Source organism: Botryllus schlosseri, chromosome 13 (genome assembly GCF_051294905.1).
Source record: "Botryllus schlosseri isolate E-star chromosome 13, Bs_hap1, whole genome shotgun sequence".
NCBI lineage: Eukaryota > Metazoa > Chordata > Ascidiacea > Stolidobranchia > Styelidae > Botryllus > Botryllus schlosseri.
The window spans coordinates 4,422,730-4,443,112 of NC_137248.1; the positions used below are offsets into that span (position 1 = coordinate 4,422,730).

Below are 20,383 nucleotides of genomic sequence, written 5' to 3' on the forward strand. Positions count from 1 at the left end.
GCTGAGCGTCAGGCGGGGACGCCATGGATACCAGTGTTGCCAATTTGGTGTTTGATGTGACCCGGTCGGGGTTGGTACCAACGACCAATAAGCCGGGCGCTTACGCCCTTACGCTAGATCTTGTTGTAGTATCGAATAAAATACTGTTTTAAAGTAGAAGCGAGCGGAAATACCTTGAGTAACCACATTGAGTATGTACTGCACGTGGGCAACAACTATACTCAAGTGCTCCTAAGTAATTCATGATTGATGCTCCCTTAAACATTGCCCGTTGCAAAGTACAAGCAGGTAATTGAATAGGTGGCATTATTTAGACTCACTTGAACATGAGCATATCATTAGTTTTAGGAATGTATGTCTAGATTCGGCTAAATTCATGGTTCAAATGCATATCAGCGTATTATCTGAGTATATGCGTGACGTGCGTTTACACCGACAACAGCATTGACTCGCAAGGTACCAGAAAACCAATTTAAAACGGAAAGTCATCATAAAACCGGCAAATGAAGTTATCGAAATCCCAGACAACCGAAAGATATATGCAAAACAACATCGTCTGATGGTTTCCTGAGCAGCTTCGCTGTTTTCGTTGTGATGCCGCAGGTATTTGGTATCATTTCGACTCCCTGTGAATTATAAGTTGAGATGTATATCCATAGATATACTAATGTGTCGCAGCATTGCCTGTCAATATTCATAACGGAAGGCGAAAGTCGTCTTTTGTCTGAACCTTCTGTAGATACAGTCCCTTTTAGACGCGTGCATGTATTGTATATTGGGTATGGTATTTAATGAATGGATGATTCAGAAGAAATTCCCTGTGTTAAAACTAGCATGATTTGGAATTATCTTTTAATCCCGGTGATCATTATTTATCCGCAATCGTGCATAAACACAACGTAAACGTAATCGAGTATTTCGCCGATTTCCAACAATGCTACTGCATGAAGATCGAGTAAACGGCACTTCCTGGTAAAAAACCGTGCTTTACACTCATCGGAATGGGTGAAAACGAATCGAACACACATCTCTTTCATGGATATCTCAGAGGTAAAGTTGGTTTTCGCGCACTATCACAAGTGTACGTGACTAGTTTTTACTCATTGGAATGTATGTGAAAGCATGATTTGGTAACAGATAGCATGTACGTAGAAATCTGGTAAATATTGCATATTCATTCCCGGTTCGTTCCATTCCATGTACCGCAAGGTATATCTGTACTTACGCAGGAAGTATGTTTGGAACATTGTTAGCGGTCTGCTCGCAGATGCGTCTTTTTCAATTCTCAACCATCCGAAACAGAGAATATATAGCACGAGCTATAAAAAGTGTGAATGATATCGCGGATTTGCTGGGCGTGTCATCACCACCAGCATCGCACGATGCGAAGATGTTGCTTCGCATCATTAGCACCGGGACGAGAGACACTACAGTTCAGGTGAACCTAAAACGCCTTCCATGTTTTAGTTCGTCGCTTCAAAGGACGCCGCGGATGGAATTCGTATTTAGCGCGCTTATGGAGAATATTTTCGGACAATTCTTACTATATTGAATTACTGATAGCGTTCTTAAGGTCGTTATTTGCTTTTCCTTTATGGTTGGTAGAAGTGAATCGATTGCTGACAATACCAAAACAAAATCTTCCGGCGTCGGGGAAATTTCGGGAATCTCTGACCTCGTAATGGTTGTATTATCCTTTGCTCCAATTTTGCAGTCTCATTCATTCTAACAATCGTAACCACGGAAACATGTAAATGAGCGCGTCCCAGGTGTGTGGGAACGAGTTTGACGCGCGACAATACACAATGGGGTCACAAACAGTATTCTTGTTGTTTACATCAACGGATTTCGCTCGCCGCTTCGAAACTCTTTTCTCACTCAGCGGCTTCAGGCAGGTAGGGCCACGAACTCTCCAATCTCCGGCCATTTGTAGAAGTCAAACGGCAGTATTAGCGTCATCTGGTCGAATGCATGATTCTCAACCGCCGGACCGACGAACGTATTGAAGTTGATAGCTCATATCCAAAATCAAAGTACCCGGACACTTGTCCATGAATTATAGAATTGAAACATCTAATTTTAAATTGATTTAGAAATTTGAAATATATTTTCCTACACGAGTGTCGTGATAAACAGTTCATTGTCTATATTGTACTTGGAGTATGTCACAATGCTGCAAGTGTTGTACGTTATTTTTTAAAGTAACCCTACAATTCGTTTAAGACCAGTTATATGTGACAATTTAGAACACTTCTTTTGAAAATCGGCAAATTTTGCCGGTACAATTTGTCGACATTTGGAAGTGTAGTATAGACCAGCAAACAGCAAATTCGCGTATATTTCAAATGAAAGCCACCAGTCAAACTAAAGCTATAGTGGTTTTGACAGGACTTCGTCTCGCATAACTTCAATAGAACGATGACATAACATACGTATCCTCGAAAATTCAATACAGCGGTGCATTTATTCCTCAGCTATCCACTCATATAAAGGATCAAGCTGTAACGAAACGAAAGATAAGCTCAACGTAAATGTGCACTGGGCACTATACCTTCAACTCACAGTGAGTTGATACGCAAGTCTCTATCGACATGAGCCATAAACAAACAAAATTAAGTATCCAATAGTTAGTTTTAAGTTTTATATATTTGACTTGATTGCACCATGGGTTAATTTTGATTTTGAGATTCACCTGTCCGCAAATTTGTTATTTGAATTTTACCGGTCCCTAAGCTCAAAAACAGCGAGAACGCTGATCTATTATACATGAATTGCATTGTTATTCAATAGTGAACACTGAACAGTTTCTATATTTTTACTTCATAATTTTTGACTGTTGGTGTGTCGCATATTTTTGTTGCCACATTACGACTGTTCCAATTCGTCTGTATATTGGTTATATGGGTATTCCGAACGCCACGAAACATACAATGTAGCCTACTTGTTTTGAGCATTTGTGAGTATTCCGATGTCGAGACAAAAGATGGATTGCCGAACGGGATCATGCCGCAAATCCGTTAGTGACGTGGTTTGCGTTGTTGCTGTTTTGGTATTCGTTGTTTTTCGAATGGACATATTACACCAGGCCGATGGTCTTCATTATGACACCTGATCTGCCGACTTTAGCATTTTCGTTCTAGGCTTTTGTAAGACGCCGCTAACGCTGATCAGATGGCGAGGACGAGCCCAGGTGAATCCCCGTTACCTGGGTAGTGGTTGGAGCTGTAGCTCCAGCATGTGATTGTATACTGTATAGTCCACAGATCTGGAACCTTTTTCGACCGAAGAGCCATATTGGCCCAATATTTTCAATTGTAACTCCCAAAGAGCCATACATGTCAATCAACTGTTATGCCACAATTGCAAATCCCAACGTATTGTCAGCACAAATATATTGGATGCGTAGTGTGCGCCATATTTTTCTGCCCGCATGCGTAGCAGAGATGAGCATGGATTAGGATTAGGTTTTGAAAAAACAGGATTTGTGAAATTTTGTCGGATTTGGATTGGATTTGGATTAGAGATTTTTATCAGAACGGATTAGGATTTGGATTGGATTTACCTATTTTCTGGGAGATTGAAATGCAGTGTGGCAAAAGGCGACCAACTTTATTCAGATCAGGTATTAATGTACTTATGGTTACTAAGTTATCTTGAATCAAGTGAATCGTTGGTTGTGAAAGAAAATTTTCGAATCCCTCCATTGCATAAATTAGTATTTTTTCTGAATTTCCAGTTGGAATTGGATTAGGATTGGACATGGACTTGAATATGAAAAAGTTATGGATTAGGATTTGGATATAGATTTGAAGGTTCGGATTTGGATTGGATTAGGACATAGAAATTTCAAATCCGCTCATCTCTGATGCGTAGCCGGAGGCAAAAGTGGTAACTACAGCAGTTCATACCCACTGCAGGGTGTGATACGTCAGATGACGTGGGGTTATAAGAGGCAAGTGAAGCAGTGCCTCAGATGTCGTCAGGGATGAGTGAAGGAAAATTGTGGAACCTTCAATGATTATTGGTATTCTCTGTCGATGTATATGAATTTCTGGAACACTAGATTTTGAACATTTTTATCCCAAAACACGGAATTTTCATATTTAATGTATGAAAATAAAACACGAAAGGTGAGGTAAGTCACAGATTAGGCACAGGCGGGCCAAGCCTCACCTGTGATAGCGTAGGGTTACCATATTTCAGCCACCCAAATTCCGGACACTCTTTAGCGCCCACTAGTGGATTAGTGTACTAGTGGGTCAAAATGACAAAGCTTTGCTCAATGCTCATAGATCAGAGGTGGTCACGATCCGGTTCAGAAGTATGTGGCTGTGTGTTGTGGAACCGGGACCGAAAGCACATGTTTTCAGCCCCCTCCTGCCCAACTAAACAATGATTTTGAGCCCACACTATAGGGCAGTGGTTCTCAACCGGTGTGCCGCGGCACACTAGTGTGCCATTTACGTCTCGGATGGGTGCCGCGAGCGATTTATTCGAAATTATGCGCTAAATAATATAGCAAACGATCAATGATAAAAAACGGGCTCGATGTGAAGTTTGCACATTTGTCAAATCAGAATTGCTACCATGCCCACAATCAACACCCCCCTCGAATTCGCTTTACCTGTTATATAGCGTGGCTTGAAGGCTGAATTCAGTTTTGTACAATTCGATGATTGAACGAATGAACGCAAAGGAGATCAGACCTGGCGTCATCCTCGTCCCAATCACCAGCGGGAAATGAACTGTTTTGGAATTGATGTTCACGTTGGAATGAAAAACAGTAACCATCCGCATTGCGATTGTTAAGCACCGTGTCGGCACTCCCGTTAAAATGTAGGCACCGGCGCAACGTTAGGTTGCATGCAACGAATCTGATAAGAGAGAAGTGAAGTTGACCAAATTACATCAGTTAAAAAACTTCCCCGCCTTTGAGGCTATTATCCCGGTTTGTTGGAACTATAATTGAACTGCTTGTGACTGCCCGTGCCAGTAAAACTATTAAGGTATTGCTATCCTCACGTGAGCTATACACGATACGCGTTTGCGTTTGGTATCCTCTGTATTAGTCTGTGGCGATTTTGCTTGGCCTCTGCTGGGACGCACTGGTTAATTACATCGACAATGCGGTATTTGGTAGAGTGTATTATCGAACATATCTCATGAAATAGTATATAAGCGCAGAACGAAGTTTCAACGAGATCGCCGCAGGCTAGTTTTGTGGTAGCAGAGGTAATCGCTGAAAATTCAAAACCTCGCACGGAAGCGGAGAGAGGAAGAGAGAAAAAATATTTATTGATTCGTCCAACCGAAACGAAAATAACATTGACGCATGGAATTATAACAAGATACTTAACGGTGTAGGACAGGGTGTAATCGATATGACTCTGGGTAGGGTCAACTAGTCTGATCACACCCTGCATTAGCAATTACAGATATTCTTTATAAACGTTATTCTTCCAGCATGCACTAGAATTGTGAAACAATATTTCGGACCAAAGCTGCAGAAGAATTGAAAACGATTCCCGTGTCAAATGATACTATTCGTAGGCGTATGTATTTGTGACATGACCGCAGATAGGAAGATACCGTAATTTATTCTTCGAAGCAGAGCAAATCGTACTTGAGAGCTCCGAAAAGCAACAAGTATACTTCGTCCGAGACCACCTCTGTACGACTGTAGGTGCTGCTACGAATTTTGGTAGTTTTCAGGTGCCGTAAGCCAAAAAAGTTTAGAACCAGTGTGCTAGTGTGCCGCGAACTATTTTTCATTTTCGAAGTGTGCCACGAGGTCAAAAAGGTTGAGAACCACTGATATAGGCTAATCGATGCAACCTTTGGGGGGTGTGCTTGCTATATATATATATATATGAATCTGGTTTCTACATGCATCTGGTCGTTAAATTATTTGAATGAATTCTGTCAATAATATTGGTCGTTCCATACATTGCTATATAGATACTACTCCCCTCCCACATGATCAGATTTTGCGGTAGAGCTGGTGGAGGATGATGAGTTCGAAAAAACAGGGAGCGTGATTGCACATCGTTAAGTCATGTTCATGTCCTACCGATAATATTGCTTATCAGCCTTATGCCCGTGCGCACCACGGAGCTTTAAAAACACCCCGCATCCGGTGGTTTCCAAACTTTTATGGTCGCGACTCCATCTCCAATTTGAAAATGTTCCGTGGCCCAGATCAAAATTTGAAGAGCTGCTTACTAAAAGAAGTCAGCACCTTTGCCCAGACTTACTCACATGGTATTTTGGAAGCTGATTCCGTTCAACATATTCGCAAACCCCGGAATAAAGGCAAACGACCTCCCGTTTGGAACCACTATCTTTGAATAAAGCATTTAAACAGCCTTAACGATCTCTAGGAATATATCGTTCTCCTATAATTGCGATTACGATGAGGCTTATTCCGGTAAATGAAGGTTGCTTTTAGTTATATTTTATTGCAGTTTTTGCGAGGGTGATAGTCTCCATATTAAAATCAATAAATGTGATAGTATATAGCGCACAGCGCGAAGAAAAACATCATGCATCAGCATAAATATTCCCAAAAAATATTGTTTTATGCTGACTTACGAAAAATTATGTGCCTACGTCAAGTCTTCAAAATTCCGGACATTTGGCATATTTTAGAAATTCCTCCCGGACATCAGTTTGAACAGTGAAATGCCGGACATGTCCGGTAAATTCCGGACGTATGGCAACCCTATGATAGCGCAACTCATAGTAAATAGCTTAGAATTTTTAGTCACTGATATTAATCAAATGCAATTAATTGCAATTCCGAAATTCTAAGTAGGCTATTGATAGACTTTTAAAGTATTCGGCGTAACGCAACGTTGCGCTACACACCTACATTTTTACGGCGGTGATCGATAGCTACTTACCAATCAAGAATATGGATAGGTATGGCGTTGTCTTTAATTTGTAATTGGGAATGTCACATCCAAGGCAGTTCATTCCTCGGCGTAGATCGGAAATACAATGTGTAATTGAAGACAGCATTGTCCTACAAGCGTCTGGTATTCTATTTGATCAATCAAGGTATCGTGCAATGCGACATTTCGAGGCGCGCGATGGCGAGTAAATCGAATTCGCGACTGGTGTTATTCGCCAGCGCGCCAGCAACGTAATTAGGGGATTTTGAAATGACAGCGGTATACGAGCCCCTTACCCTGGATACCCCACTGTCTTAAACTTTCAAAGACAAGTATATGTTGCCACGAGAATAATTACTCTGGCCGTCATGAAAATTTACTAACAAGTTGCTGCAATGTTGAAAAATTAAGGACAAAATAAAGCAAAATTGTCAAAGAGCCATATCTTATACCCAAATGAGTCATAGTTTACCGACCACTGTTATAGTCGAATAGCACATAAAGTACACTTCAACATATCGTACTAAAATCGTATTACACAATGGGCGGGCAACTTCTCCAGTCTGATATGGAAAAATGAAGCGGGCCGGATCTTGGAATCGACGCATTAATCGCGTGTTTATCCACCTATACAAGGAATGAAACGTATTTAATGTAAGCTTTTAGACTAAATCATAGAGACCAAAAACAGTATTTGATGAGTTTATCAGCATAATGTACTTCGCCTTGAAGTTAATGAGACATCTGTGGTCTATCAAAGTTGTCGATAAGTTCTTTGAACTATGGCTGCATGTCGGACGTAGAAAGAAACCCTGCACTGCAATTAAAGATCAGTAAGATTGAAACGCAGCTTTATTGTCTTGTTAATGTTCAGATGTTCACAAATGTATGTACACCCGGACAGAACAAAAGCACTTTCATGGCCATCTGTCCCCGGTTGGCAAACTTGGATTGATTCAGTGAACGAATAATCTTTAGTCACTATAATTTGAAGTAGTAAGCAAGTTTTAGAGATTGCGGCAGATTGTGGCCGCGGGTCACGCAAGACCGGAGACTGTCTATAGGGGCCGCTCAAAATCTCATCACAGAATCGCTGATTCTATAACAACCACCCACTCCACGTATTAATCGAAATTGAATGGTCTTACGTATGCGTTTTTGGAAAGAAAGCCTGTTTAATCTGATGCAAAAGGGATTCTGTATCACGTATTTTTAACCGATACATAACAGTAGAAGTTTCGTCACAGTGTGATCATCTTCTCCTCCATCTCGTCCAAGGCAACTGCGTCCTCTGGTGTCTGGGTATTATGATTGATTGATCTAAAAAGCAGATTGATAATTTAAATGCAAGAGCAAGGTAGCAAGCCGTGTCTATATTGATAATGGTACAGTATTTAGAAATCTGAATGGCAATCAGTTACATCGTGCATTATGACTTGTAATACCAGCAGGGTGGGCGTTAGATGAAGTCAATATATACTTGGCCGTTTGGACATCCTGTGCTCATTACAAAGCATTGTGTCTGGAACGGATAACAAAAATAGAACTGTTTAATATGATCATTACAAATCCATAGCTGAATTGATACACTGTCAGTAAATGTTGCATCCCCACCTTCCTTTATATAACATTTTCGCCTCTTCCATAGTCTGCGGCATGGATTTATTCATAGTTTCGGGATATAGAAGGGCTAGTAGGCCGGCCAGCAACGAGAGAGATCCGAAAAATGTTGCAAGGAACCATGGGTGCGAATGGTTGAGCAATATTACGAAAGGGGACAGGATACTTCCCCATCTTGCGGCCATGGATCCGACACCCATCCCGTTACTCCTGGAAGTGAAGATTGCCAAATGGTATACGGTTATATAGAACTGTATATACAATATATTACATTGTATTATCGACTGCTGGTGAAGCGATTAGGGTTAAGCTCAAACTGATGAGATGACATAGCCACAATATGAACCTATATGCGACAATATTCATGACTGAAATTATATCGACTCGCCTCAACATGGTGGGATACAGCTCGGCGGAGAAGTTGAAAATGATATCAAACGCAGCAGCTGCGAACAGCTTTCCCGCCAGAACCAGTACGATACCGATGATGACGATAGCTGTATGCATAAACGACGAACCCGCGGGTTACTGACAAACGAACCTCTAACGTATTATTATCTGTCGCACTACCTTGATTTCCGTTTGCAAATAGCGTACATAGCATATTTCCAATCAATGTCAGTCCCCCAAATATGAATACTGAGGAGAGCAAACGTACTCGTCCAATCCTGTAACATAACAAGAAATAAGCAATTCGCGAATTATCTCATACTCATGAATGGATTGACGTTCTATGTAACAAGGTGTGGTTTAAAACATGTTTTCAATAACATTTTTCACATGAGCGTTTTTAAACCGATGATATTACGCAAAAATTGTCATTTTATCTTCTAAAGACCGTGCAGCAGGAGCATGAGGTCGGCCTGGGCAGAAATAGTTGACTTCAACGCCCGACGTGTTCTCCCGTAATAACGAAGACTATGTATCCAGTGCGGAAGATCTATAATTTTATTGATGATACGAGACATAGCAATCGTTTTCAGAGACCTTCATTCCATCCACCTTCGGGCGGTCAGTTCAGAAAACAAGAATCATACTTCGTCGCGTACCGAGTCGTTGAACATATGTCCAAGTCCACATTCAAGTCGAAATACAAGCAATTTCTACTGAATTAATTCTAGTCAGCCCTCAACATTACCGGACATCAATCTTACATATCAACCTCGCCTATCGACACTTGCGTTATTCATTCTGATCGCTAGTCGTTTTATGTTATCCCGTATCTCTTGCCATACAGTGTGCATGTGCACTGCAGCTGTGCACGGCTCTATGGCATATATCGGGCTGGTTTCTGATTTCAAGGACTACTCCAAGTCGTTTCGGCACTTTCCTATCTTTTCATTGTATCGCAGCCTTGCGTTGTTTTGAAATGATGACATTATTAATAAAACTGATACTGATAGCATAGTTTCCATTCGAGCTACTCAGATACGGCAATAATAACTATTTTGACATAATAACAAATACTCAATACAAATACACACCTAATGGGTGGACTGTAACATTGAGTAACCGAGGAGGAGTAACTTATCCAGTTTAATATGGATAAATGAAGTGTTTGATGGGTCATATCACACATTTTAACAATGACGTCACGGCGGGAGCGCCGATGACCTCGACTGATTGTGTTGGGGGTACGATCGTAGAGGTAGTTCACCTCTCACACGCCAGTGATATTATTCAAGACAAAATTCGTACTGTTACAACTGAGTTTGCTTAATAGTGCCCTGTAGTATTGTATAAAATGAGGGATAGGTCAAGCAATTGTTACTATACGCAGCCCAGCAGTCTGACGTGGACGCCTCATGGTGATTTTGTGACGTGGAAATATCTTTTTATTAGATGTACTTTTTTCTCAAATCGTACTGGCTACTTGATAAAATTGTTAGGTTACCTAATTTAAGCCTACACACCAAATTTGGTTCAATTACAACCAGTAGCTGCATTGCTACAGGAGAAGAAAGTTTCGATTTAATATATGAAAATAAATAACAAAAAATTTGAAAATTGTCTGTTCACCCCATGAAAGTGTTGGGTTGTCTATATAAGCGATGTTCACCAGATTTGGTACGATTCCAACCAGTGGAAGTGTAGTTATTGCCGTCGAAAAGTTTGGATTATAAATAAAATAGTATTTACAGTGAATATTTCTTTAATTATTTATAATAATGGCGCCCACCGTAAATACTATTTTATTGAAATCCAAATTTTTCGACGGCAATAACTCTGCTTCCACTGGTTGGATTTGCTCCAAATTTGGTGAACATGGTTTCTATAGAAAACCCAACACTTCCATGGGGCGAACATAATATTTTCAATATTTTTGTAATTTTGTTTAATCTAATACATAAAAACTTTCTTCTCCTGAAGCAATGCGGCTAGTGGTTGGAATTGAACCAAATTTGATGTGTAGGCTTAAATTAGGTAACCTCACAATTTTATCAAGTAGCCAGTACGATTTGAGAAGAAAGAGGTCATTTTTAAAGACTCTATAATCAGGGCTGTGGAGTCGGTAAATTTTACCACCGACTCCGGTTCCGACTCCGACTCCACACATTTTCAATATACCGACTCCGACTCCGACTCCGACTCCTGAGTCTTTGAACGTACCGACTCCGACTCCTGGGTCTTTAAACGTACCGACTCCGACTCCGACTCCGACTCCGACTCCAGCATTATTACCAATTCATTTCGAAAATTATATGCCACATTGTCGGTTGAATGACTATCATACAACCATTAAACATATGCAAACATATGATTAACGATGGCATGCTAAATTGTTTCATTGTGGAATAGCTCGAATTATCCACTATGCAATTAACATGAAAGAAAGATTTGCTAAACATCCTTCCTGTTTCAAGTTTTTATAACATGGACTCTCTAATATCCAGAAATGTATGAATCATTCAAATATATAGCAGATATCCAATCCTGTATAATAAAAATGTAGATACAAAATCCAAGTGTAGCTCTTGTGTATGAGTCAGCAACTAATAACGAGGTTGAACTTACTAATTTTGTCATTGCACACTATCCTGATGAAAAGCACACACACTCTTACAACTAATAGACATCGGTCATAAATGGAATTTAGTAAAGTAGTCAAAGACCAGCCTTATGTCCAGTCTACATGTACTTAATCAAATATTCAAGGATTGGGACTTGCAGTCTTTCGTAATCATTTGTTCGACCCAAACAGCTAAGCTACACTACAAATATTTTTAATTTTGTCAAGTGGGAAGCATCGTTTGGTCATATTTACACCATTTTTACAATTTTACAAAATCAGCCGAGGCATTTGCTCTGTCACAGTATCATGGTATAATTCTAAAAATTGCATCAATTTTGACTGCATCGCGAAAACGCATATTGCGATTTTCTTCCCCTGTGCAACTGAGTTGTAATTTGCAAGTAATGTCTAATTTTATCTATATCAGGGATGGGCAACTTTTTCGGCCAAAGGGACACATGAGATTTACGAACTATTGCGCGCGCAACTGGAATGTTGATAACCTTTTTTTAGTCGTCCGATAGGAGCGAACCGAATTAGGTAACATTGCAAACAAGACTTATATTAATACGCTCTAAAATTGATAACAATATGTCATGGAACTGTGCAGTGCGCAGTGCGCAGTGGTCCTGACTGAATTATATCAATGAATATGTTACTAACATGCATTGGAGGTCGCATCTGTATACCACTGGGCTCATTTGGCAAGGACAGGATTATTCGACGTTCAGACATAGCAAAATCGAAGGTATAAGTGAACATGCCTCTATCATTTTGTGCAAATGTTTTGTCGACGATCTCGCCGCATGTTGGACGACACGTTGTCTCCGAATTGCGAATATAGTCATTCTCAATTCTGTGAATAATATGTAGGCCCCTACTTATTATTTTCAGAAGTGGGCTCAAATACTGAACGCAATAAATCTAGTGACAATGAATCATGCGAAGTACCGAGAAAAGTCAAATAAATCTGCCATGAAAAATTCTACTTTATGGTCATATACGAAGATCTGGGATAAATGTGGCTGGCCCCTGGATACGTCAATGCGTCGGAACTGTTGTTTTAGTCATCATCAAATTTCGCGGTCATGCTAATCAAATTTTGGTTGGCCTTGCAATTGTACCTGATACGGTCATATGAGTTATTGTTCAAACAAGATGTCGTCAATAATTTCGAGAATTACCTCGCAGGCCACACCTAACCTTCTCGTGTGCCAAATTTGACCTGCGTGTCACGGACTGGCCGCACCTGATCTGTATGGTTATTAATAAGTGTGATTGGTGGTACATAAAAATTCTATTGAAAATTCTTTGAAAGCAAATGTTTTCGTGATAGAGAAGTTGGAGTCGGAGTCGAAGTCAGTGTCATTCTCACAAACTCCGACTCCAGTCAGTATTTTCCCACCGGCTCCGACTCCAGTTATTATAATTTTCACGACTCCGACTCCATCAAGCGAAAATTACCCAGACTCCGACTCCACCGACTCCATGCACCGACTCCGACTCCACCGACTCCGACTCCGCAGCCCTGTCTATAATGTACACGAGCGATTTTCTATTCAATACTATCAATACCTTTGAACTGTTCTCTGTCGTGTACTTTCGTGTACAATAATAATGTAAGTTTATGCGTTCTTTTCATCTGTAGCTGAGCATGGCTAAAAACATCAAAAATGATATAAAACATTTCGAACACGGGCGTTTGAACATCCGTGTTTTGAATTAAACACCATCCTACTCCTGTACTCCAACATACCTGTCCATGGTTGATATGACGAGGAAGCAAGCCGGGATCTCCACGATGCCGTTTAAACAGTTGTTCACGAATATATTTCCGGATAAATTGCCGGCGTTTAGCGCGAGACCGAAGTAAACCAGACTGATCACAAACCTAAATGGGACGTCAACTCCTAACCCCATATACTTCGGGGAATTCATTTGGGTATAGTTACCAAGAAAACATCACATTGATAGTGATGAGCCGCATGTGGAAAGGTTTGAAAAGGTGGACAGATGAATATCGACGGGATCGTTGAACATCTTTCTGCAACACAACGATTGAGCTCAGTCAATTTTATATCATTGCAAATAGCAATCCAGTACGATGTTATCATGAGTCATTGAGGTAGGGTGAACCTATTAGAGTAGTAGTTATTAACCAGGGTTCAAACCAACCCAAGGGGTTCACTGGGTCAGTCTCAGGGGTTTGGCCGAAGTCAAGACACACACCCGACTCATACAGATGAAGTCATGCTTATTTGGAGTACGTATTCATTATAATCTCTTTGGTCTGCATGAAAATCATATTAAAATAGTCTTGTCCTTTTAATGCAGTTGTCGGTGGACACTTCAATTGCTCAATAGTGTTCTAAAGTAATGTATTAGGTGTGTAGTGTGGTGAAATTTGATTTGGGGTACTCAGCGAAAATTTGATAAGCGTGAGGGCTCGCCAGCTTAGTAAATGTTCGGAACTATACAGTCTCCTAGGCTACAAGTATATCGGAGCACATATTGCAAACCTTGGTCGTTGTCGCCCTTTCCCATATACCTTCTTCTATCATTTTGCCATTTCCACGCGCAAATTTGTAGCAAACTTGTTTCCCTCTTTCGGGCTGCCCCTTCGCAAAGAGCCAACGCGGCGATTCCGGAACCTGAAACCGAAAAGTTACATCCTTAGCTTCGTGAGATGGAGTAACGGATCCAGGCGATACTCACGAAGTAATGAAACACAAAGTATGGCAGTGAAAAGAGAGTGAGAACGAAATAGTAATGTCGCCAATCTCTGAAGAAGTATGATATCAAAGTGCAGAGCATGCTGCCTACAGCAAACGGTACGTGAGCGAAGATTCCTGTCCGAGTTCGGTGTTTCCCACTGACTTCGATAACTGTCATTGTAAAAGTAAATATATTGTGTATAGCTCATACATAGTTTATATTGAAAATTATGCATTTCTCGTCCGACTCTTGGTCCCACAGACACTAACCTGCTTCCATCAACCATTGAGACATTCACCTCTTCCTCCCGGCTGATTTAAATTAACACAAGCCAGAGGCGCACCACCGTGGCCATGATTGCGTCACAATATCATTATTACTAATGATCTTCTCATTTTATCGCATTCTTTGCAGTGTGTCGTGAAAAGTACACATGTGTGTATCAAAAGAGTCCGACGGGTCAGTATTGACACTGAGACGTCTGCAAACACACAGACACAAACACGTGGATGAATGAAGTAACATGCGCTGCAAAACGCAAACCACATCGTACACGTGGGATGTTTTGAATTCTCGTGGTAATCACGCATCAGACAAAATAAATCATATTTTCTATTCTTAGGAGGGAAACATTCCATCATTTATCGTGCGGTGTTCGCAAGTGGCATTTTGTACGAACCATAAATGGCCATCGTCAAGTTTGACCCGTGTGACGTAGCAGCGACACAAAATCTTGCAATCGTGAACAGTGTGAACCAAGGAGAAAACGTAACGATCAGCCCGAACACAAGAGTGCCAATGTTGCAGTAAAATAACGCCGTTCGCCGCCCGTAGCTGAAAGTATGAATGAAACCTTGATTCGGTCAATCATACACATATACCAACTGATACCTCTATAACTAGAAAGTGCGGTTCGAATATTTACTTGTCTGAAATGTATCCGGATATAAGCGCGCCTGCCCACATGCCAGCAAAGAACAGAGAAGTTGCAATTGCGTTGAGAACTTTCCGCTCACATACGATGTCCCACTAAAAAGAGTGATATTTATGTTACACATGATCACTGGAATTACAGCTTGAAACGTTTGCATGTTTGTGAGCACTGAGATATAGGATTTGACCCTATGGACTTCTTGCAGCCACTTGTCTGATACAACATTAGGGGAAGACAGGTGATGAAGATGTGGACTGTATATAGCGTCGCAACTGGTCGAAAATCTGGTCTAAAACTATTCGGAAGAGGTAAATGCACACCAAACTGTCGTTCTCACGAAGCCTTTTGCATGATATAGTTAATGATACGCAGCAATCCCAACCTCTGTGGCGATTGTGTTTGTAAATGTAGACGTGTCGAAGTTATATCCTGTGTCACAAGGTATGGGAGAGGTGCTTTTATTTACGCATCCGTCAGTTCCGTCGCACAGCTCCAAATCATATCCATACCTGTAGGTCAAGATGATATTCGTATACACTCTTGGCATCTGCCGTAATCTGGTAAGCTACCAGGTGCAGGTATCATATCTCTTGTTAGCGTCATCATACGGCGTGGTCAAATTGAGTATTTGTGCCTCACTCAAGTTTGGGTAGATGGTTCCATTATCGATGGGAGAAACATTGCATCTATACATTAATCGGATTATGTATTACATTTACAGATAGGAATACACCGTGTGAGTAAAACCGATTGCTTACCTGTAAGGAATAGGGGCAGAGTAAAATACTGCTGCCAATGCGTGTAGTGCGGCTGGAATACCCACCCAATAGACCATAGATATTATTTGAAACTGGTATTTTCCAAGATGTCCTATTTCGTCCAGAATTATGTCGAATTCGATCATGATTATACCGTCGATTTATTAGATCATAAAGACATATATTTACTTTTTAAAGAGATCTAGGATACCAGATGAAACATGAAGGCATAAACTTATATTTCTATAGCCCTAATCGAGCAAGCCACAATGTTTCAGGGTATTATTGTTTAGCAAATTCGTCTAAAATCGGAACTATCCCTGCAGTGGTACAGCTAAGTTCCCATTTATATGCATTTTGACGCGTGATGGCCGGTGCACTGACTCTGGCGCCTTTGCGTTTCGATAATACGTTTGTATTGTTCCAACAGCCCATTCGATAATCCTGTCATTACGTCAAGTGTTCAACTTTAAAGGTTGTATGAGGTTATCAAAGCGTGCAACATCTGCATCCAGAAAAGTATCTGCAAACATTAGACATGGGCAGGCCTGTTTATTTTTGGATATTGGGTTTTATTTTTGGAGATTCTCCAAAAATAAGATTTGAAAACATCCAAAAATAAGCTTTTTTTGGACGATGTTTTTTCAAGTTTTTTAGTGAAATAAACGAGTCAGAACAGCGTAAATACTGTTGAAACAACCTGGGAACTCACAAGAACACACAAGAAACAGCATGTGTGTGTGAGAGGGGGTCTCGGAAGCGCTAAAAGTACTTCCACTTACTGGATGGATCAGAGGCGTGGCGAGAAGGGTTGAGTAGGCGGCAGGGTATGAAATCGTGCGAGTATGGTGCAGGCTGCACCACTGGACCTTGTGACGCAGGCCGAATACCGCCACCTCTACAAGAATCACTTCGCCCACACGACAATGGGACTGAATGGCTACCTCAGACGGCAACAGGACTTGATCCAGGAGATGAAAAGTACCTGTCCAAGTTTGTTGACACCGGTTGATTGTCAATTAGGAACGTGAGCACTTCCTACTCGAGATTATCAACAAGAAAAGTCCGGGCTGTGCACCTTCGTCGCAGTGGTGGATCCAACTGATCGTCCTCGGTTGCATGGCCACAGAGATGAGCACCACCGTCACGAAGCTTCAGGGACTTGGATTCTGATCGTGAAGCAGCAGGAGGAGCTACATCGCCTAGTCGAACGCGTTCAAGCTCGGAGCTCAGCTGAGGACTGGGACAATGACCCCCGCAGCAAGGACGGTTTTCCGGTCAGAGGGTGCTGGGCTATCAAGTTCACTGATGTACGAAACTTCGTGGAGGATTAGGGGTGTGCAGTCCTCGACCTCGAATGCGTTCGATCGGGCGACCAGTCCTCGACGAAGAGGGGACACAGCCCACGGTCGATACAGCCGGGAGCCATATTGCAGGGCTTATCGACGACAAAAAGAAAATTGAAGTTGCCGACAATGAAAGGGTCCTGCCTGTCTACAACACCAAGTGGTGAAACCTCGTGGGCCGTAGGAGAGAGGACACAACAAACACTTTTTGCTCTTTTTGATTCTAATAATATAAAAAACAATGATACATGGGCTACTTTGTTTGCGGCCCCGTGAATTGATCCACGAACACCGAGGTCGGCTGTCTATCAAGTGGACATCCGAGTAAAATACAGAATATCGAAGACCAATTCCAATCCATGTCTTTCCGATTCAAAATGGACGTCACTTCCAAGCGCATTATTGATCAGTGCTTGTCAGGAGCAAATGCTTGGGAGATTGAAGAGTTTGAAGCCATCCGACAGTTCTTTGGGCCTCTATAGGCTCGATGATCCCCACAACGGCGACGGTCGAAGCCCATTTCTCGAAGATCAAGTGGGAGATAGGTCTCTGAAGGGCGTCTGTCACTGATTTTTGAGGGCATTCTCCAGGCCAAAGATTTTGTGATAAAAGTATTGGGAAGTTAGATCCAGATCACTGATGATGTCGATGTGTTGGAGCCTTGGAGGACATGAATACATGATAATAACATACTTTCGGTGAAGTTTTCTAGTAGTATTAGGGATAAAAACATCTTCATCTCTTATTTTTGGAGAATCTCCAAAAATAAAATTTGAAAACATCCAAAACTAAGCTATTTTTGTTATTTTTGGAGAAATCCAAAAATAAACAGGCCTGGACATGGGGCAAAAGGACAACAATGTGACAACGTGCTGTTAACAACTGCGGTTTGTCGAACATATTAATGATGTGACACTGACTTGTGGCGACGCCTCACAATTTACCTTTGAATTTGTACAGCGACTTTGAAAGTACAATTGTTGGAAATTTGCGATCTCTCATATGAGAGGAAAACTGCTCATCCAAATTCATGACTGTTAGGCCTAATCATAATTATTACTATATTTGACACGACGACTAGGGCTGCGCACAAGGGTTCGAGTATTCGAATCTGAATCGTGTATTCATTCTGTAATGATTCCAGTCGACTACAGAAAGAGATGATTTTTTGTGTACTGAAATTGTAAGATCCTCGAGAGTAACAGGTAATTTATCAGATGAAATATAGTCTCCATAATATTTTCCACTATGGAAACCTTGGAAACTCTATTGGTCGTAATGCGGAATACGAAACTCATAGTACAAAGTTACTGTGAAGTCTTGATCAACCCACTCACGGGTTCTCAACTTCCCATGTATAACGGGACGCATTTAAACATTAAAAAGTGCTGCGGGCCGCATAACATTATTACTATGTAATATTAAGCTATTATTATTTACACTGTATTTGCCAGACGTATATCGACGTTTAATACACGTTTATGCATTCTTAAGCATTAAGGGCCAAAGTTTGCAAGTTTGCAGTTGATCTTAGTTGTGTGAATATGTTATCCTTCTGTGGCGTAAGTAAATAAAGTCGATGTTTTTCTTAAAATATGCTTACTACTGGTTGCAACTGCAAGCATTATCAAGTAGGTGGTCTGTACGACTTCCAACCCCTCCTTCACGGAACTTTCAGTTTCAATGCGTGGGCAAGTATCAAATTCCGGTCACTTTGAGCTCTCCAACCTCTCATGAAAAAGACGGTGGTATGAGAAGTCTCGGGTTTGGGGATCTTTTTTGAGCAAACCAATCAACCCTTCTTCCTATCCTACTATGGCTGGATCCCCGCATCAAAGAATTCAACTTTGTCAAGTTCATGTTTTCGGTGGTCCTGGATGAAAGCTCATCATTGCAGAACAACTGTCCCCTCCCAACGTTTGCCCAGCCTGCATTTACTCTACGAATGTGAATTCTTGGCTTCAGCAATATTCTCTTAAACAAGAGTCCATCAGACGACCGTCGATCATTTTCAAAACGGTACCAATTTCAACTCGAGCATATCAATAAACCAGAATGAGTCATCAATAAACAAAACAGAGACGGTTCCATGAGAGAGCCAAGTGGCTAAATTAATATTCAACAATATCATAGTATTAATTTCTTTCATAAGCGAAGATGTTGCGGGCCGCGTGTTGATAACCCTTGCACAACATTGTCACAAAGTGCAACGAAATAGTTGTGGTCGAAAAAAATGCGTCATCTGCACGCACGCTCCTGAGTCTTCCACTGTCTAACTGATTACGTCGAGCTGATAATATCCTGGCCTCGTTGCGCATAAGATCCGAAGCAACCAAACCGGCATCTATCGCAACCACCGTTCACCCGTTTGAAATACGCGGGTATCTAAATTATACCGTTACAGCTATCGGTACTTTTACAGCTGTTTGTTCAAAGGAATGCGGCAAACATGAATTAGATAACGGTGTGTGTGATGTAGTTGCTCGTAAATATTTGACAATGCGATTATTAGTTAGCCATTCATAAGTAACTTAATTCACGCATCCGTCTGCTCCGTATCACAATTTGTGTCAAGGTGGCCATCGAGACTTAAGGTATAGGCTATTATCACGCTCCGTGAATATTTCCAAATAATGCCGCGACGCCCAGATATCATTTCTTACGTTACTTTTCCGAAATACTTTATCTTTAATGTACTGTTAAGCCAACTCCATTGCTCTCAAAACCAAAGCGGCGTGGCACATCGACCTCATGATCATTGCATTGTGATTCGGTTCACACCCCCCCCCCCCATTCCTTTGTATTTAGAAAAACGAATAATACAGGCGCCTTAGATATTACTTCCTTCGTTTGTATCAGTGTTGTATACTTCGCTTCGAAACACATTTTCCACCAGATAGACCACTAAATACTTTATCGTTGACACAGGAGCTGATTGGAGCCGATTTATAGTGGAAGACTTGTGAGCAATGTTCCCTCTAAGCTGCGCACGTGCGGAAGTGCGCAGTCATGACACGGTATCTGCGCACAAAAAATTCCGAAGTGATGACCTTTCTTTCAGTCGCTACGCACTGTTGTCCAAGGGTCTGCGCAGTGAGTCGGTG

The 20,383-nt window shown here is 41.3% G+C and overlaps 2 protein-coding genes across 2 annotated transcripts in view; both read right to left on the reverse strand.

The window, feature by feature from the left end:
* Positions 1-8,004, reverse strand: part of LOC145454231 (uncharacterized) — a 63,591-nt gene extending 55,587 nt beyond the window's left edge. Inside the window, exon 1 of the mRNA XM_080332235.1 lies at positions 7,994-8,004. The gene's annotated coding sequence lies outside the window, so the exon portion shown is untranslated. The remainder of the gene's footprint in view (positions 1-7,993) is intronic.
* Positions 8,005-8,017: 13 nt separating this feature from the next.
* Positions 8,018-20,058, reverse strand: LOC145454722 (organic cation transporter protein-like). Its single transcript, XM_080332714.1, has 13 exons — positions 15,934-20,058; positions 15,745-15,861; positions 15,558-15,684; positions 15,167-15,270; positions 14,921-15,075; positions 14,242-14,411; positions 14,046-14,177; positions 13,479-13,570; positions 13,283-13,417; positions 9,084-9,181; positions 8,902-9,010; positions 8,508-8,723; positions 8,018-8,213 (listed from the first exon to the last, which is right to left on the reverse strand). Exons 1-13 carry the CDS (start codon positions 16,077-16,079, stop codon positions 8,135-8,137), a joined length of 1,680 nt encoding a protein of 559 aa, XP_080188840.1. The 5' UTR covers positions 16,080-20,058; the 3' UTR covers positions 8,018-8,134.
* Between the last annotated feature and the right edge of the window lie 325 nt (positions 20,059-20,383).